This window comes from Falco punctatus, assembly GCF_963210335.1.
Source record: "Falco punctatus genome assembly, chromosome: 9".
Taxonomy (NCBI): domain Eukaryota; kingdom Metazoa; phylum Chordata; class Aves; order Falconiformes; family Falconidae; genus Falco; species Falco punctatus.
Window position 1 is genome coordinate 32,248,049 of NC_137589.1, and position 20,048 is coordinate 32,268,096.

A 20,048-nucleotide genomic window follows, 5' to 3' on the forward strand; every position below is an offset into this window, starting at 1 on the left:
TTTTCTGGCAAATATGAAAGTCCATGAAACCACATGTACCCGTCATTGTTTTACCCATGGCAGCACAACGGTCTAGCTCAGGTGATGAAATACAGCTTGGTTAAGCAAGTTGCCCAAAACCTCACAGATGCTCTGTAAAAGACATGGCTTGCAGCAATCTTGCGAGTTTAATGTGGGGAGATGTAGTTTGAATTCCCTCTTCAGCTACTGTTTCTATCACTTTCCCCTTCTTCCCACTCCAATCAGCTGTCCTTAGCTTTGCTTGTTCTAGCTAATGAAGGTTAGCATGCACCACCTACACGATTTACATGGCTTCTGCCTTTCAAACCCAGGCTGGATGAGCAGAACATCAGGACTGCCAAGTGTCCCTTGCCTCTCTTCTGGTACCTGGCTTGTGAATATGATGGATTCAGGGTTGTATCACCACATCCATGTCATATGATTGCAACTTTAGGAGGCTCTAACAGGAGGGGAAGAAGAGGAGGGGGCTGTAGCACGCTTCATTCTCCTGTGCCTACAGTGTTCATGGTGGGTTTCACGCCCTTCTACGGTATTTCACTCAGTTTCACCAACTTCTGATTTTGAGAATGAGTTAGGTTTTCCCTCCCTTGGCTACTGAAACAAGAGCTTTTGCATAATAGAAACATTAATTTCTGTAACTCTGTCCCACCTGATCTATTCTAACTGCAAGTGTTCCAGGAACAGAAACTATTTGTCACTGTGTCTCTGGACAGACTCACCATGAGTCTCATGTTGGAGAGTAGCTTCCATGTGTGATATGACACCACGAAAAAAGCAATCTACATAATTGCTTCCTTAAGGAACCTTATTCCATCGCAGTTTGTACAAACTATTTCCACTTTGTTCCTGTACACGTTAAAGATTCTCTTCCAAATTAGAAAAAGTCACACAGAACTATAAATCCTTTGGGCGCACACCTGCAAACACACACACTCACACACATGCCTTTGAATAGCTTGTTGCTTGCTCATGAACACAAGACAGATTTTTGTTCCTATCAGAAAAGAACACTATACATTATAAAGTACCTAAGAAGCAACTTAAGCTGTCATCAGCAGAAACATCTGCTCCCAGTATTCATCCCGGTGACTTCAAGCACAGAGAGGTGTTGAATGGACTCTGAAACACTTTGGGAAAGGGATAGTGAAGGATCACAGGCCAAATGGATGACAAAACAGGAACAGTATCAGAATACACTTCAGACCTGAAGGCAGAAACAGATGTTTGGGCCCTCCTTAGGCAGTTCCCACTGAAAACAATGCCATTTTCTAGTAGAGTAATTAGGAAGGGGAAAGCAGTACCCACAGACTAGTAAGAAAAACATTCTGATCATCCTGATGGGAGCCAGGGAGATACTTCTCCACAAGAAACAGCTGGCTGAAAATGGCAAATAGTTTCTGTCTCTTCAAAGGTTACCATTTGGACCCTGCAGGATGCCAGAGAAGCTGCTGGAGTCCCACTGAAAATGACATTTCTTCTTGTCCATAAAAAGGGTCAGGAGTGCACTGTCAGGGCTTCCTTTCCCACAGCCACAGAGACCCCATTTTTACAGGGGGATAAAAGAAAAGGACAAAGAGAGGGAGTAATTGGCAAAACACAATAAGCTGCTGAGTGCCAGAGGGGAGCTGGGTCAGATATAAATTTGAAAGTTTATGGACTGGCTTCCTTGCCAATTTGTGATGAATGAAAAGAGAAGGGGGATGAAGGAGAAAAGGGAGGAAAGGTTTTGTGGAGCAGTAAATCTCCATCTTTTTTGTTTATTACATGGGTGGTGAAAATTGCAGAGGAAACTAATTTGTCAAAAAAAAGAAAAGATGATTGCTAAGGATGCTGAGCAAGGGAAAGTTTAAGAATCTGGGTGACCTAGTGGTTTCAGGCCCACAGCTAAGTTAACAAGGCCTTAGACTGCTGCAAGAGGCAGTTGCAACTGCCAGTAACAGGTCAGGCGGTTGAAAAGGTTGCTAGAAAACAAGAATACAAGGAGTGGAAGATATTGTTGATAGATGCACTGATGGGAAGACTTCACTTATTCACAAATCGAGGGACAAACCCAAAGAGAAGTGCTAAACCCCTTGTGCCATACAGTGGAGCAGCAGGCATCCAGGAATGCTGAGGATTTCACCATAGCACTGATGCTGGTATTTGTGAGCTGACAACACCCTCTACCCCAATGTTCATATAGCTCGTACCGCCATGGGGCATGTCTGCTTGAGCCACAGACATACTGTATGGAGAGGCAGAGGTAGGGTGGTGCTTCACCCACAGTTAGTTATCTTTGCCCCTGGAATCTGAAGTAATAAGCTGAGAGATATTTCAGGATTTTTGGCCAGCATAGTGTTTCATCTTTTAGTCACAATCATGCTAGGGTCACCTGGTGGGCAGGACCTTTGAGGCCTGCAGGGAGATACAGTCCTCCAGTTGTCATAGCCTGCTTCAGCCTTGCACAGAGAAAACAATTTATAGTGGCTGAACCCCACTGCCAGCATCAGGAAGAGGACAGGCAGATAATCCAACCCCATCCCTGTGCCTTAAAGTAGTGAAGTTCTGACCTGCACAGGTCTACCACCCAGCTCTGTCCTCCAGCGCTTTCTAAACTCTTGACAGCCTCATAAAGTTTGGCTTATGAGGCTACTCCGGTTCCTGTGGGCAGGAATCATCCCCTGAATCCTTCCTGCTTTTTTTCTACTTCCATGAAGTATAACAGAACTTCTAAGAGGAGAGACTTGGTATCATGCAAATTTATGTCAATTTAACATTATTGAGGAATCCAAATGGAGTCTCAGCTTCTAAATACAGCTCCAAAGTGTTTGGGCAGAGTAAAAAAAAACAAAAAACAAACAAATCCAACACCAAAAAAACAACAAAAAAACCCAAAAAGAGGCTGTAGCAGATACCACAGTCATTATATAGATGCCGATGAATCAGATGCATTTATACCACAAGTACTTGTTCTAACCTGCCTTGGAAATCCCATATATATATATATATATATATATATATATAAAAGTATATATACACAGTTGGACACAAATAGAGAAATATACACTTATCCAAGTAATGGACACAATACCTGCTCTAGGTCTGCTGCCGTTCTTTTACTTTCTCCTGTGGCATCTTGATATGGTAAAATGAAGAGTTCAGCAGAGGTGGGCAGACCAGGGAGCACTGCGACCAGAATATGCTTGCTTGAAATACCTGTTGCCTGATACACAGACAAATAATGAACAGATAAAGAGCGGGGATGGCACTGAATACTGAGAGCTTCTTTGCTCAGGCATCACAGTACATATACAAATTATGTAGGGTATATCTGGTACAACAGGGAGAAACTTGTTACAATCCACTGCAGGTAAAAAGTCAGGGATTGATAATTTCCCGATCTAAGCTATTTTACCAATGTTCTCCAGTATAATAGGCAGGGTCCTAAGGCAATAGCGATAATCAAACATGTGCTAAAAGGAGCTCCTATATAACAGTTGCATATGGCACAATTTGCTTTGTCTAAATTTAGCTACCTTAAAGTTATGACTATCCCAAGTTAGTCCCTGAGGTTCTGCATTTAGTCAGTGGTAAGAAGCTGCAAGTTAAGGGTCCAGTATATGGGCAGAACTGCACTCTGGAGGTGTCATTAGCCAAAACATTTTAAAAGCCATGTGGAGACTCAGGGAGGGAGAAGATGATGAACCAAATTTGAAACCCAAAAGCCAAACAAATTCTTATAGCTCACATCCTGAGTCAACTCCAAAAGACTTTTTTTGTTGTTTTTTTTGTGCGTGTGTTTTGTTTTGTTAGGTGTTACAGATTGTATTAATGTGCAGATTTGTATTTTTTTTTTGTCCTGTTGCCTGAAAATCTTAAGCAACCAGTTAAAACTCAAATCTCCCTTTGACATAAGTTAGCCAAAATTCAAAGTACCCCGCAGGCGTCGTTATTAGGGTCATCTCTGGTCATGGGTTTCAGCTGCTGTTACCATGACATTGCCCAGTCAGACTGCAGCGTTATTCTCCAGAAAAGAAGCCAGTTTGTCCTTCAGAAGGTTTCATGAGCCAAAAGAAGGCGAAACATAGTTTGCTGAATCTTCCTCCATTGCCTTTTTGTGTTCTGGATTATCCAGCAAATGTATTTAAATCTCAAGGTTTTTTTAATTTAAACCTTAAGTTTTGAGGTGCTGAATTTAGCAGGTCACTTTTAAAGGAGTAAAAAAAGTGCCCTCAGGTACGAGGGACAGCCCACAGCAGCCTGACGCAGCACAGAGACTCCCCTGCAGCCAGGACCTGCAGCCTTCTCACACAGTAACTGGACCTAAACCACAGGGATTCTCCCTGGTAGTTCAGGAGGAAAGACGTGGAGCAGCTGCTCATTGAAGGAAATTATGGATGGAGGATAAGGAGTCAGCAAAAACTGATTAGAAATCACTAGTACTTGAGCTAATTCTGTGGCTATCCCACGCATGACTGCTGACAGTCCAGGGAATACCCTGTGGAGCTATAAAAACTGAATGCTTCCCCTCCACTGCACAGCAAGGAAAAACCCCTCCACTGCTCACCAAGGAAAAACATGGGTTTGTTGCTGTTGTCTTTTTTTTTTTTTTTTTTTTTAATATGGATTTAGAAAAAAACCAACTGTAGCAATGTAAAGATCTCACATTCTTGACAAGTATTCTGTGAAGCCAGGGACTGCATTATTTGTGCTGGCCTAACAATTTGTTCTATGATGTCAAGAAAAAGACACAGGATTACTGGTTAATGAAAAGTGTTTGTTTTTAGAGTCTGGCAATGATTTTTTTTTCTTTCTTCCCCTCCTTCCCCCCCCAGAAGCTTTTGGCTGATCTACTCAATTCATTCTTGACTTCATCAAAAGTGGGAGACAGGACTCAGAAAATCAATGATGTGAGCAAATAATTATGATCATATATACAAAATAAGATATTCTGTGATAATATGAAAATATCCTTACTCTAGAAAGAAGCTGAGATTTTACTACAGAATTATAAATTCTTATGCAGAATTTTTATCCAAGACTATGGTACTCTGTAGTAAGAGTGTAATACTTTAATAAAAGTTCATAAATATTCTATAGCACAGCTATAATTTCCTATTGAATTATTCAGTTATTCAAATAATTTTAATACAGTTTACTTAATTTCTGTACAAATCTATCTGTTTTTTCTTTATTTTTTAAAGAAACCTCTCACAAAGGCTTGTTTAAGGTGAATCATTTAGCTATGTAAAGAGGGATAATTAGCTATCAATTTTTTATGCTTTTTTAATTCAAACAACAAAAAGATTTTGTGTTTTCACTGCTCTGCTTTTGGAATGTAGCCTTGGTACTGTAGTTTTATAATCCTTTTTTTTAATGGCTTGATTTTGTTTTATTGACTTGTTTATATTCTGAAAATTCATCCTGAAGATAAATGGATCCTTGAACACTTGTTACAGACATACATAAGTCAGAAAAACCACGTCCAGAAAAAATGTTCTTTTTTTTCCTTTCCTCCTCTCCTCCTGTCTTTTGAGGAAATTGAAGAAAAAAATCTCAGAAACAATCCAGACAAGTTTGTGTGATTAGTGCACAGTGTTTTTCCAGTCATTTTAAACACAGAGGATGCTATGAGTGAACATATAAGCTTGCTAATATAATCTACAAGCCTTGTATCCTTTCAAAAACTGAGTATCTTTATTTTTTAAAAAAAGTAGAAACCCTGATTCAAATGGTTCCTTTCACTGTTTTTCTGCTGAGCTGAGAAACCTCAACTGTTGTCTCTAACTTTTCTTAGCCTCTCAGTTTGAAATCCAAATCTTCAGCCACACAAGTATATTTTTATGACATCCTGTTCCTTGGTTAAAGGCGGCACTTCAGAGCTTCTCCACAGCGTTGACGGGAAAACCAGCATCCAATCCTGACCCGTGAACCTCATGCTATGTGAAAGACATAAAGCACTTACTGTGGTCTTCTTCTCTGTAGTAAAAATTGTTTTCTTTTTAGTCTCCTAAGTTTCCTGCAGCGTATTTGTAATTCCGTTAGAACAGCACTACTTTACACTGCTGTATAAGAATAGCAGTAAAAGAAGTAAGAATTCTTTGCAGCTGTAAAGGCATTTGTACAGCTATAGGCAGGTATAAGTAATTAGTTTTCTATATGGCCTTTTCTCAGAAATATTCCACATAATCCACTGTCATTAAAAAGAATAAACTGAAGGCTGACTCTGAGCACCAGATTGTCATAGCATGGGACAGTTTCAGCTGCCTAAAATTTAGGATTCTGGCCTCAAACACCAGTCTAGTCTCCTTTTATAGCTGGTAGAAACAGAGAGACACCTTGAGAGAACAGCTGATCCAGTTGGAACATAAAGCAGGACCACTGCAATGCAGGTTGTGCACGTTGCTTACCTCCACCACAGCTCTCTTGACTACTCTGCCAATGTCCCTCCTCCACTCTGGGATATCTGGGTTGTAGTCATCCAGGTTTGGAGAGAATGATAACCGCAGGGACTGAAATTGCTCTGTAGATACAATGACATGGTGGTGAGTAAAGAATGAAACGCCTCAGTGCCAAACGAGCGGGCAGAACCTAGTGAAACCTGCTGCAGCTCACATTTTGCTTAATCAGTCTGCAGGTGAGGCACAGACTGTCAGAGAATCCAGCAGTGTGTCTGAGAGGTCTGGAGAACCCTAGAGATTCACTGCTCCAGTGTCACAGAACTGGAAAAGGTGATCAGCCTTTATTTCAGTGGGTGACTACCACTGGAAAAGGAGCTGTGTGGGGAATGTAAACAAAATGCTACCTTAATCTCAACTTCTGAAGCAGGCATGCCCTGTGAAAGAAGTTGTGATTGTACTCTCATAGACATGCCCCAAACACTTGAAGGTTAATTGGAAGGGGACAGGGATAAACTTGGGGAGAGAACTAGCCTTGGAAAATGTACTTCTTAATCCCTGTTGCTGTTAACAGAGATGCTCACACTGATCACTATGACCACGTGTTTAGCACAAACAGCTAAAACTGGGATTCTCAGTGGTTCTCAGGCTCCATTTACACTGTGTATTTGTGTGCCCTAACTTCTTCTGAGGCCTGAGTACAATATCAAGCCAGTACAGATTTCTGTACAGAACTGCAGCACAGCATTGACTTATCTTTCATATTAAGCAGCTTTTGCAAGAGTTAAGAGGCCTCTACCAGCCAAGAAGGGGGAAAACCAGCTCCCAAAATGACCTAACATTTTGACAATCATGTAGGGTGACCAAATAGTGATAAAGCAGGTGCAGGGGGCTCTGGGAAGGAGATCAATGTTCTGCAGTCATCACAGTTTGGACTAATGTCAGAGAGTGGCCTTCAGAGATGTTATGCTGAATGGATAACACTGGAACTGAGTTTATAATCTCACTCAAAGCATCCTGGAATAAAGACCACATGTTGCTGCCAGCTAACCTGGCGCTCTAGGTCTTGAATATGGAGACTCCTATGTGAAATGAAGGCAGAAGAACTCACCATACACAGCAATAGTCTTTGTGTCCTGAAGAATTGTGTTTCCCGCTGAAACCTGAACGGTAATGGTGTTCATCCCTTCCACAGAGAATGTGAATGTGATGCTCCCTTCCAATGTGATCAGCGGCTGCAAGCATATCAGAAAAGGAGAAATTAAAGCAATTTGGCTAGAAAGGAAAAGCAAAAATGAATTTGGCGCTCTGGCCTGTCGGGATGGTTTGTGGAGTTAGTTCCAGCTTGGAAACTTAAGACCTAGAAAGGCTGCCATGACACGGAAGCCAATTTTCCAGAGAAGACCCAGCAATCCAGATGGGGATGTCCTCCTGAAGCTCAGAGTAAAGTACCTATAATTTCCAAAGGAACTAAGTTTTAAGATATCCCTGTAATTCTCTCCCACCTAGCATGCTGGCTGATCTGGATCCCATGTTCAAGTGTCCATCTTTGCTGCACTCCCCAGAGAGGTCCAGATCCTAATACAAGGGCCCACAAGACTCACTGCTCAGGTATCACACTCCTTAGAGATCTAGCTGTGATTTGTTTCAGGTGACTCAAGGAGGTTTTGAGAGAACCAGGAGGCAAATTAAGATGGCCCAGTTTTTCTCCCATGTTACCCTTAGACAAGGAGATGTTATTTTTGGAAAGTGATGGTGTTCAGAGAGGACACAAACCCCCTCAGCTTGCTTCACTCTGCAACCAGTTTATCAACAAGTTGTGTCCCCTTTCAGCAGTCTCTTCCCTGCCTTCTCTTTTCACTTATTAATGAACTCTGGCTGAGATCTTCAAAGCACCCAGTATTAAGTCAAACTCTGTTGCCATTGTAGTCTGTAGTAAAACTCTCATTTCAATGAGAACAGCGCTAGACCGACCCTGATCACTTAAGAGCTTAGCAGATCAGAAAGAAGGTTAAAAAGTGACAATTACAACCTGTAAGTACCTCTAGAGGGAGATGATTTCTGATAGTACAGACAATTCTTTAATCTACACACAAAGGTAGCTTGAAACCGAAGCTAGATAAATTCAGACTACAAGCACAGCCTATGTGTTCAACGCTCGGCATAATTAACTGTAGGGAAATAGTTGGGGGAGAGGGTAAAAAAACCGAGTAGTGTATTCTCCATCATCTGAGGGAAATTATTAATGCAAAACAACAACAAAAAGTCATGTTCTGCCTTAATCACAAAGAGTTAAATAAAGCAGAAGGTACTGATGAAACCTTTTGACCTGCATTATAGAGAAGATCACCACTTGTGGTTGAAGGTCACCCTTGGTTCTAAAAAATTTGTGAAAATCTCTCCCCTCAGAAACTAATTAGGGTCTCTGGGTACTTCAGCCACAAAGATACATAAAATAACAGTTGTAATGCCCATGCAGATTTCCCAACACAGCAAGCATAGAGGCAGCAGAATGCAGTGCATGCTGGTTTTGTATCTGAGCTGAGCCCAGAGGCAGGGAGGTGTGTTGGGAACCATTTATCCACTAGTAGCACATGATAATAAGGTCTTCATGCACATGTGGTTTAGCATAGACTGTGATGGCTCAGTATTGGGCTCAGCACATTTAAGGGGAGGCATAGAACTGATGGCAGTCTCTTCCCTTGTTAGTCACCAAAGAAATGAGGTTTAAACTCTCGGGCTATGTTAAGTCAGTTCCAGATACAAGAACAACTTCAGTTTGAAAGGTTATTATACTAAAAAGAATCCCAAACCCATAAGGTGTTTTTTTGTTGTTGTTATTGAACAATGAAGAGTAGGGAAAAACACAGTAATTCTGGATTTTTGTTCACTACATCCATTTTGGATGTAAATACAGGGACAAAGCTATTGGCAATTTGCATGAAATGGCAAGAAACCCTACAGCTAAGTCTCAGCAACAACCACAAAGCAGTTTTACATTTCACTGCCGGTATGTCACCGAACCACCAGCCTCCCAGTTTCTGGTTTATAATTTGTTGCTTGTGTGACTATTCAGAAGCATTCCCAGATCCCTCCCTCCGTCCTCAGAGGGCTTCTCCAGGATTATATTGATTTCAGTCCATAAGGAATACAAACCTCTGTGTTGTTCCCAAACCACCAGACATAAGTAAGTGTTCCCACTTGGCTTGGCCACAGTACCGCCGTGGCATTGACCTCCTTGTTCTTTGTGGTGACAAATGGTAGGGCTAAGTGAACATGTTCCAAGGGGCCTGCAGAGACAGAAGCAAGAAGTGAGTCCCCCTTCCATCAGAAATGTCAGCCTGAGGGAGAATGGAACTGAGGGGATATCCATTGGTTTAGGGGGGAGAAGTCCTCCAAATCACTGTCAGGCATGCCAGTTAATATTTCTGCTTGGTGCCATTTCTAGAGGCTGGCTTAAATCTGTTCCTCAGAGAGCAGGAGTTACCCATGTACCTGAGGCTGAAAAAGCTGGACTCTCTACTGCACAAATGGCATAAACTCAGGGACTTTATATGCAACTTCACCAAAAGAGGCAGAGCTTTGTTACATGAATATGGCCTTCACTGGGAAGACATAAGAATGTGCAGGGCAAGTGGCTTCAGTGGATATGAGGCATCTCTGCTGCTGCAAACTGCTATGATATGGTGAACTTCAGCAGTGGTGTATCCATTTATGTCAGCTGAAACTCTATCTGAAGGCAAGCTATTCACCAAGCATCTTCATTTAAATGTTACCTTATAATACCTCCTTTTCCTCAATAACTTCTTTTATTTCTTTAGTATAAACAGAACATAATTCATTCAACAAGTGACATTATGCCCAGGGTTACACATTTCCCATCTTCTGGAGACAGATGGGCCTTTGTTGTTACATCTTGTCCTAGAGATTATTTTTTTAAAATGTGTTCTGACTGTTCACTTAGAGAACAAAGCAACTGTCCTGAGAGTGACAGAGAAAGAAAAAGAAAGAAACACCAGGTGACATGGGGACATGGATTTCTTAAATAAATGAAGACCACATCTACATGTACTACATCTGCAAGCTCCCTACTCATGAGAAGCAGAGACCACAGCCTGGGAGAATTGATTGTCCTTATGGAGCTCAGATATGTTGCTAGAGGGTTTTATGTATTTCAGGAGAGGGATTTCCAGGACATAACCCATGCAAATATCACCATTTACACCTTACTTTTCAAGCTAAAGGAACACCACACATTTTGGAGCAAGCACCTCGTACCCTACACATCTCACACAGGCAGGGAGAGAAATATGAAAAAAATATCCCAAATCAAACTGCATAAATAACATCAGAATAAACAAGGGCCAGTGTTCCTGACTTATTAGCAAAATGCAGCTTTCTCTGGGCTGTAGACACAGCCGTTGCTTAACCTGAAGCAGCCCAGTTAAGACTAATCAAAGCCTGCTATAGACCAGACCACAGTGCATTTTTCCTTTTAGAATCAGCAGTCAACAATCTTCTTGAAAATTCAAGAGAAGCCAGAATTTCACCCTCATAATCTTAACAGCATTCCCCTGCTCAGATATATTTCTGTGACTGGGCTGCACCTGCTTTCAGCACGACCCAGAGACCTGAAAAACAGCAGCTTCTCAGGTTAAATATTTTGCAGCTCTGGTGTTCTTTGGGATGTTTGCCAAATGCCCAGTGTCAGCACAGCCCTTTAAATGAACAAATGTCCTAACACCAGATTTGGTGACAGCAGCGACAATGGAGCCCATGTAAAGTCTAATATACTCCAACATAACTGCATAGCTACTCTGAGCACATCTCAAATGACCCTGCACTGCAGAGAGTGCCCCAGTACCTCCTTGGACCTCCACCATATGCCTGCTAGGAAAGCACATGACAGAATGGCTCCAGGAAGCCAATTCTGCTTGAGTGCTGTGCGTGTAGCTGGGTCAGCGGCTGAAGTGCCGAACTACTGTCTGGCCAGCAGATGGCGATAGCTCACTCTGGATAGGCCCTCGGCTTGGTGCCGCTTTCTGCCAGGGAAGTTTGTAAAGCGTTCAAGAGAATTAATTCAATTCCTGAGCTTCGTGCAGGACCGTGGAGACTACAGACCTTCACCTGCCCTAGGAAAAACTGTGTACAAGTCCAAGACAATAGGAAGGGAGAAGCTTCCCAAAAGGTTCCCTTGGGTAGGGGAGTTATTCTGAAGCGTTCAGGAAAATGCATAACTATCCAGGGGAAAATTCTGACCTGTCAGGACAGTTCAGAGACAGCCTGTTGGCTGGAGAAACAGTTTATATACAATTTACTGTACATCCACCCCAAAATACTTCTACCTCACAATAGTCTGCAGTTTTGAATGCCTGGACCAACTACTATGCACTGGCCTCATGGCTGCAGAAGGATGAGGGCACAACACAGAGGCTTTACGCTCATCTTAGAGATCACAAGCACTGTGATTCAGTGCCTGCACTTTTCCCCTCAGCACATCTGCTGGCCACAGGTAGGGAAGGGTGTTGGAATGCCCAGACAGGCTATATGTGCTCATATATTAACCCCGTAGCAAGGGGTCACACAGTTCATAGCCCTTCCTGAAACTCTCTGGATGTTCAGGCTGCACACTGCTTTTCTGTGGGTCTTAGCAGCGTAAGGTGTGCGTCTATTGTAAGGACAGATATTTTTACAAAACTTCCCAAAGGCCAAGCTTATACTTCACAAGCAGAATACTCAGCAGAGAGCTGAGTAGCAATGCAAGCATTTAAATAGGATTTAGAAGCTTTTGTAAATCTGTATGTTAGGCTCTGGAGAGGACTGGATTTACTGTGCAACTCTGTCCTCAGCAAATCTAATGCTACTCTGAGTAGCACCACGCTCAGTCTGCAACCTGTTTTGAAGTCCCTAATTCTTATCATGTAGAGAAAAATGAGACATATCCCTTAGAGTGTCACTTCTCCAGGGGGTCAGACACGTATAATCTGGGACTGGCTGCAATAATCATGCAGTATTTAAGTCCTGTGCTGGCATTACTTACACAAAACACAGAAACATACACTATCAGCTGCTAAGTCACATGAATTTATCTGAATATTGCTTATTTCTCATACTGCTTAAACAATCAAAATAATTCTTAAGCTTTTAATGTCTCAAGAAAATGGATTAAAACAGCTCCTGCTTCTCTAGTGCTCCCTCATAAACCCCCAGTATTCCACAGCTACACCTCCCACTGCTCCCATCTGTTGATATGATGGTGCACCATTAAAGAGCTGCCCTCTTCCCCTGAAGAGGCAGCTGCTTTCATGCTGCATGAACTACAAAACTAGAGTTAAAGTGTATGGAATGTGCTGAATTATCTAGAAAGTATATGGAGTTAATTTGGTACAGGGTATGTGGTATTTCTGTAAGCATAACTTTAAGTTTTGGAATTTCCTGGTTTTTTACAGTAAATCTGGCACAGAGGCACACAGCTGAAAACACAAATAAGCCACAAAAAAACCACCCCACTATATAAAGAAAATGATGGCTCCACACAAAATCCATTTGGTATGTTACAAAATTTCAGTAACAGGTTGACCCTTTGTGTTCATAACCATGTCCGAGAATAAATATGAAAGAACACATTGCTGGTTTTATGTAAGGACTTGAGATACATTTCAATTGTAAATAGAGCCAGCTGAAGTATAGAAAAGATTAAAAAGAATAGCAGAAAAGCAATGTGAAGATAATATTTTTTCTTGAAATACTCTTTAACACCAGGATTTTGGTTCCTATGACAACAGGAAGACTGAAATACACTGGTTCCCATTCCAGAGGTGGTTGCATTTCATTAGAGGGCAAAACACATGTACAAAGTAAAAGTCAAGGCTTTTAAAAGTGATTAAAGATCCTGGATGTCTTTGTATTTCTGGAATTGTAAACACGCTAATGAAGGTGCATTCAGAAAGGGCTGGAGACTCCTTTGATGTGTCCCAAGGTAGAATACCCAAAATCAGAGGTGGAACATGTCACTATTGCCTGTGGCTCCCCTCCGTCTGGAGTCCTTTGCTGGAGGACAAACACTCATTATATCCCAACACGCTGCTTCCAGCTGCAAAGCCCCAAATGTTATCTCTAAGAACAAGTAATAATTATTTAAAGAACAACAGAAGCTAACAATGAATATGAACATACATACATGTTACATGCAGGTAGAGGACAGCGTTGTCAGAACCCAGGCTATTTTCCACCAGCACAGTCACTCGGAATATGCCCACATTCTGGTAGATGTGCTTGATCCCATCTTCAGTCGAGCTGAGATTGGCATACGACACAGCAATGCCGTCTCCAAAATCCACCTGAATGAGGGATCTCTGGAGGTCTCCCTGTGGTGATAGTAAAGAGAAAGGGTCAGAAAAGACTGCTTTTCTTTTGAGAGACTGGATCAGTGCAATGACCTAGACCAACCAGAGGACAGTTGCAAGGTCTGATGTTACCAGAGGAAAGGTGGTCACTTCATCAACTTGCTCAGCAGTCAGTGAAGAAAAAGTTGCACCCTCTTGAAGGTGACTCAGCTGCACTGTGAAGCTGTCCTCCAAGGTGTGTGCTGTAGCCCTGCTTTCCCAAACATCAGGGGGACCAGAGGATCTTCTAGAAAATATGCTGGCTCCTTCCCCTAAGTTTTCTTATAGGGAGGAACAGAGTTGTAGTGGGGAATGGTGTTCATCTCAGTAAGTGCTAAGGACATGGGTAGCTATTGAGATTGCCTCAGGAGTCCTTGGAATGACTCACACAGTGAGCTTTTGTATCTTGTGTCTGAGGTGCTGACCAAGATCTTATGGGTCAGGATTAAAGTGAGGGCAGGGACAGGTGACATAGGAGGGGTCTGTCTGCAACAGGGCACCGGGCCAGGAAGGCCGAGCAGGTGAGGCCCTCTATAAGATAGGAGCTGCCTCACACTCAAAAGCCCTGGTCCTCATGAGGAACTTCAACCACCCTGATACCTGTTTGAGGGACAACACAACAGGGCATAAACAATCCAGGAGGTTCCTGGAATAATTTGATGATAACTTCCTTCTCCAAGTGATACAGGAGCCAACAAGGCGAGGTGCTATACTGGACCAACTCTCACCAACAAGGAGAGGCTCGTGGGGAATGTGAAGCTCAAGGGCGGCCTGGGCTCCAGTGACCATGAAATGGTGGAGTTCAAGGCCCTTAGGGCAGCGAGGGGGGTGCACAGCAGGCTCACTGCCCTGGGCTTCAGGAGGGCGGGCTTTGGCCTCTTCAGGGATCTCTTGGTAGCCTACCATGGGACAAAGCCCTGGAGGGAAGAGGGGCCCGAGAAAATTGGTTAATATTCAAGGGTCACCTTTTCCAAGCTCAGGAGTGATGTGTCCAAACAAAGAGGAAGTCAGGCAAAAATGCCAGGAGGCCTGCATGGATGAACAAGCAGCTCCTGGATAAACGTAAACACAAAAAGGAAGGCTACAGAAAATAAAGAGGTCACTGATGACAGCCAACATGGCTCCACTAAAGGCAAATAGTGTCTGACAAATTTGGTGGCCTCCTGTGATGGGATTACAGCACTGGCAGATGAGCAACTGGTGTCATCTGCCTGGACTTGTGCAAAGCATTTGACACTGTCCTGCATGATGACATCCTTGTCTTTAAACTGGAGACACATGGATTTGATGGGTGGACCACTTGGTGGATAAGGGATTGGCTGGATGGTCACACTCAAACAGTTGCAGTCAACGGCTTGATGCCCAAGTAGAGACCAGTGCTGAGAGGCATGCCTCAGGGGCCGGTGTGGGGCCAGCACTGCTGAGCATCTTTGTCAGCACCACGGACACCGGCACCGAGTGCACCTCAGCAAGTTTGCTGATGACACCAAGCTCTGTGGTGTGGTGGGCATGTTGGAGGGAAGGGAGGCCTTCCAGAGTGACCTTGACAGGCTTGAGAGGTGGCCCCGTGCAAACCTCATGAAGTTCAGCAAGGCCAAGTGTAAAGTGCTGCACCTGGGTTGGGACAACTCCCAGTATCAATATACAGGCTGGGCAGAGAATGGATTGAGAGCAGCCCTGAGGAGAAGGACTTGGGGGTGTTGGTGGATGAGAAGCTCAACACAACCCGGCAATATGCACTTGCAGCCCAGAAAGCCAACTGTATCCTGGGCTGCATCAAAAGAAGCATGACCAGCAGGTCAAGGGAGGTGGCTCTCTCCCTCAGCTCTGGTGAGACCCTACCTGCTGTACTGTGTCCATCTGGAGCCCCCAACATCAGAAGGACACAGGCCTGTTGGAATGAGTCCAGAGGAGGGCCATGAAAATGGTCAGAGGGCTGGAGCACCTCTCCTATGAAGACAGGCTGAGAGAGCTGGGGTTGTTCAGCCTAGAGAAGAAAAGGCTCTGGGGAGACCTTATAGCAGCCTTCCAGCACCTAAAGGGCCTACAAGAAAGCTGGAAAAGGACTTTTTACAAGGGCGTGTAGGGACAGGACAAGGGGTAATGGCTTTAAAGTGGAAAAGGGTAGATTTAGATTAGATATCGGGAAGAAATTCTTCACTGTGAGAGTGATGAGGCACTGGCCCAGGCTGCCCAGAGAAGCTGTGGGTGCCCCATCCCTGGCAGTGTTCAAGGCCAGGCTGGATGGGGCTTTGGGCAACCTGGTCTGGTGAAAGGTGTCCCTGCCCGTGGCAGGGGGTTGGAACTAGACTATCTTTAAGGTCCCTTCCAACCCAAACCATTCTAGGATGATTCTATGATTCAAAATCATAAAACCCAGGAAGATAAGAGACATTCTCAGGGAAGGGTCAACTATATCGAAGTGGTGTTTTGTCAAAAGAACCGCTTCAGCCTCACATGATAACAAGAGCTTACAGCAGCTTAAGACTTGCTCAGTGGCCTAATTTAAAATGAGCTGGACTTGTATATATTTCAGAACAGCTACCAACACTATTGACACTAAGTGGGATCTTTGGTGCTTGCCTTAGAAGGGAAGGGCTAATAAATTGACAGAGCTGATTAAACTCTTCTCCTCTTGCCTAGAGATTATCCCAGCAAAGTAGGTTTGTGGTATAACTCAGACTGCCACTTTGTTACATTAGTCTCCTGGGCTGCTAATCTAGCACATTTCAGAATTGTTACAATAAATTACAATAAATAGATAATTAAATAAAAAGCCCATTTGGGAAACAAACAAACAAAACATTAGAGCAAACCAAAAGCCAAAGATATCAGGGATCTGTATTCTCCATGACAGAACAGGGATCCGCTAATGAGAAACAATCCTGAAACAGGTTTTAAACTTCCACTCCTGAAACAAGTCCAGCTTGGTGCATGCAGCATTGTCAAACTCTACGTCAATCACCCAACCCAAAAAGGCTTTTGAAACCTTTTTTCAAAATGCAATGTAATTTCCTTACCAACAAAAAGCAATTAAAATATTTTTTTTGGTTGCAAACCTGTTTAAAAGACGGAAAAGTGAGTCATGCTTCCATATAAAAAAATCCATATAACCTATGTCATACACACTAGAAACAGTTGTAAGATTTTCTCACCTCACAGTGCAGTGACATGCCTATGGTAAGGGCAGTTTCTGACAGCCAGATAGTTACACACTGACCTGTATAACAACTGTGGCTGCTAAAGATCCTCTCCCTTTCAGGTAAGATGCAAGTACCTTGTCTTAACTTTAAGCGTTCTCATGCCTTTGGAAAGTCTCCCTCTGTGGCTCTGCGTGATGCTTACGGTGGGTACGTTCACGCTGGCTGGCTGTTGCTATGCAGCAGCTCGCTCCACAGCCTGGCACGCTGAAGCAGCTGCTGCTGTCTGGAAGAATGCTGGTAAATTAATAGCCGAGGGCAGTTCATAAAATTGGCTGAAAGGACATTTAATTTACTTTGGTTTCCTTTTCCTTTTTTTTTTCTGTGGTGGTTGTTGTTGTTGCTTTTCTTTTCCCTTGAGAAAGAAATAGCCCTCTGGATGCCCAACTGGCATGAAAGGTACCCATGTAAACCATTGGTGTCAGGCAGGTTTCCACATCAGAAAGGGAAATGTGTGTGTGTGTGACTATGGGAGGGAATTGTAACATAAGCTTTATATTCCTCATGGTCTCTCAGTCTTTTTATAAACTGTTGTGAAAGCAGAAATAGCAGAAGATCGCCTGAATGGAAAGCAGAATGAGTAGAGCTATACCTGGAGATGGTTCCAAATGGATGAGACAAAAAATAACTGTGTTGCTCTGTTCTGGAGGACCCCAGAGAGAAGGATGTGGCAGGGAAAAGACATCCCTTGATGGAGGCACATGTTTGCGTATTCTCACACATACCTCGTGCCATTTCCCTCCTGGTGTCCTGAAGGTAAAGACAACCACTCCCTGTTCACTTGAGAGAACCAGTGAGGGCAAAGGAACCCTGAGGTGCTGAGGCATTTACTGAGAAAACCAACATGAGTATCCTTTTAGAAAGAAACATGAGGGTCTTGCATGTTAAATCAGCTCCAAGGTTGCCCTTGGGTAGTTCTTAACTAAGTTTCTCCAAGTAATTAACTTGGAAACATCTGGAGTTTTCAATCTGGAGTTGACATACTGTCAAACCTAAGAAAGGTGCTTGAGCAATGCAAACTAGTAAGGCCTCCACTCAGCAAAGATCTTAGCAAATTCCCCATTGGATGCTTTACTAGGAGTTTAAGCACCTGCTTACATTCTTCTTTGACACACCAATCACTGAGACAAGAGCTCCTACCTGCATAAGAAGATCAAACTAGGGTGATCACACCAGTCCTCACAAAGGGCCATTAGGAACACAGGAGATGGTCTTAAGTAGGAGTTATGTCCTTTGTTGAGCTGAGTTATTTGAAAGAAAACATCCAATTTCAAACATGTTGCAGTGATTTGGGCACTCCTGACTGCCCAAGCCAACAGAGGACATCAAAAGGCATATAACTTCACGGATAGAAGTGAACATATATGACCACCTCAGCTCTAACCGCTTTCAGAGGGGGAGTGTATTCTCTCAAGGGCAATGCTGGACTCAGACCAAAGACATAGATCTGTGAAGTACCCTAAGATGCTCTCCCAGTTCCTCTAGGTCCATCATCACTAGGGTTTTAGCCATCTTTTCTAACTAAAAATGAGATTATGTCCTCAAACAGTGAAGCCATACTGCTGGGACAAAAGCTGTTCATACTGTTAAAGCTGCACCACCACAGCGACCCTGCTGGCTTTATCATCTCTGAGTATGGCTGAGGTCATGCAGTTGAAGTCTGTTTCAGGTTGAGGTATATTCCTCTGCATATTTGAGACAGCAGCAGAAGATGAAAAGGGTGAAGCATTTTAGAACAGGCCTGTTTCTGCAAGTGTCAAAATTTATGTTTTAATGAATGTTTTTTCTCTTGTCTTCATTTTGTCCATAGTCATGAAAACCGTGGTGTCTACAGGTGCTGCCAGGGAAGGGAGCCATTTCTAAGGCATGCAAGATTTAGGTTTCAATTTTTCTTCCAAATTCCCTAGGGAGAAAAGATGCTGACAGAGACATCTGAAAATCTAATTAGAGAAGAGCTGCAGCCACTGTTTCCCCTGTCTTTTTCATTTGCCTTGGCCTTTCCTGTTTTGTTTTAAAACCCTTTGAACTGGAAATACATTTTCCATTCAGTAAGATCCAGGCTATAACACTTCTCTAAAAATGCCACATTTTGAAAAGCTGACATTTAAAATTCTAGCTTAGGAAGTGGGAGAAAAAAGTCAGGAAAACAAAAAGAGTGTGTTTTGACTTGTTCTAATGTTTTATATGTGCCAGGTAAGAGTGTGGGCAGAAAAAGACAGGAAGAGAAAGTGTGTGAGCCAAAAATCAAAACATTTCCCACACAGCCCACACCTGATCTACACCAGCCCCAGCTGCCTCTGTCACAGGCAGCTCTCCAGATCCGCTTGCAAGTGGCTATTTTACCAAGCGAAGTTTTATTCTGCAACAATTTGATGCAGATACATACATCTTGCAAAAACCTCTCCTGTTCCAGAAGTTTTTCCAGCTTCTCATCATTTTGACAAGGCCAATACCACATGATAGGGGTTTTCTGAAGCTTTTAGCTTGGATAAAGCAGACAGAAGACTCCCTGCATTACTTTGGAAGCCACAGCAAAGCACTTGGATGCTATAAGCACTAAACTTTGGGCAGCCTCTCTGGCCTTCATTGTAAGAGGTCTTTAATGCCAATGCTCTTAGGCATCAGGGGAGAAATTTAACAAGTAGGCTGCTTGTGGTGATACCTCTGCATTCAGCTCCTGTATTCTAATCACACTAAGCTAGTCAGCCAACAATTGCCATAGCTGAAAAAAATGGAAGTACTTTTGATGGATGTTTTTTACCTTGAACTAGGTATATGCAATATGCACAAGCTTGGATATAACCTGAAGTACACTGCAATCTGGATACAGGCGTTAGTCTAGCCAAAGACTTAAGCAGATGCTGAACTTTAAGCACACCAGTACTCTTTTTAGCATGAAAAGAAGCCCTGTCAATTAAAAACAAGTTTCCCAAGGCCCTGTATTATGCCCTTTACCTATACAATATTTGTTACTAAAATGTAAATCAGATATTAACTATTTTCTAAGGGATTTTCTCATTAAATGTCCAAGGGGGTTCCAAGTATACACAAAAGATTCTCCTCCC

At 43.0% G+C, this 20,048-nt stretch overlaps 1 protein-coding gene across 4 annotated transcripts in view; it reads right to left on the reverse strand.

Annotated features, from left to right (window-relative positions):
• Positions 1-20,048, reverse strand: part of SORCS1 (sortilin related VPS10 domain containing receptor 1) — a 317,456-nt gene that overhangs the window by 30,679 nt on the left and 266,729 nt on the right. For all 4 annotated transcript variants that reach the window (XM_080403463.1, XM_080403462.1, XM_080403461.1 and 1 more), the window contains 5 exons: positions 13,579-13,765; positions 9,555-9,688; positions 7,510-7,633; positions 6,411-6,523; positions 3,092-3,223 (listed from right to left, as the gene is read on the reverse strand). In XM_080403463.1, the coding sequence (XP_080259589.1) occupies positions 3,092-3,223; positions 6,411-6,523; positions 7,510-7,633; positions 9,555-9,688; positions 13,579-13,765 (690 nt within the window). The remainder of the gene's footprint in view (positions 1-3,091; positions 3,224-6,410; positions 6,524-7,509; positions 7,634-9,554; positions 9,689-13,578; positions 13,766-20,048) is intronic.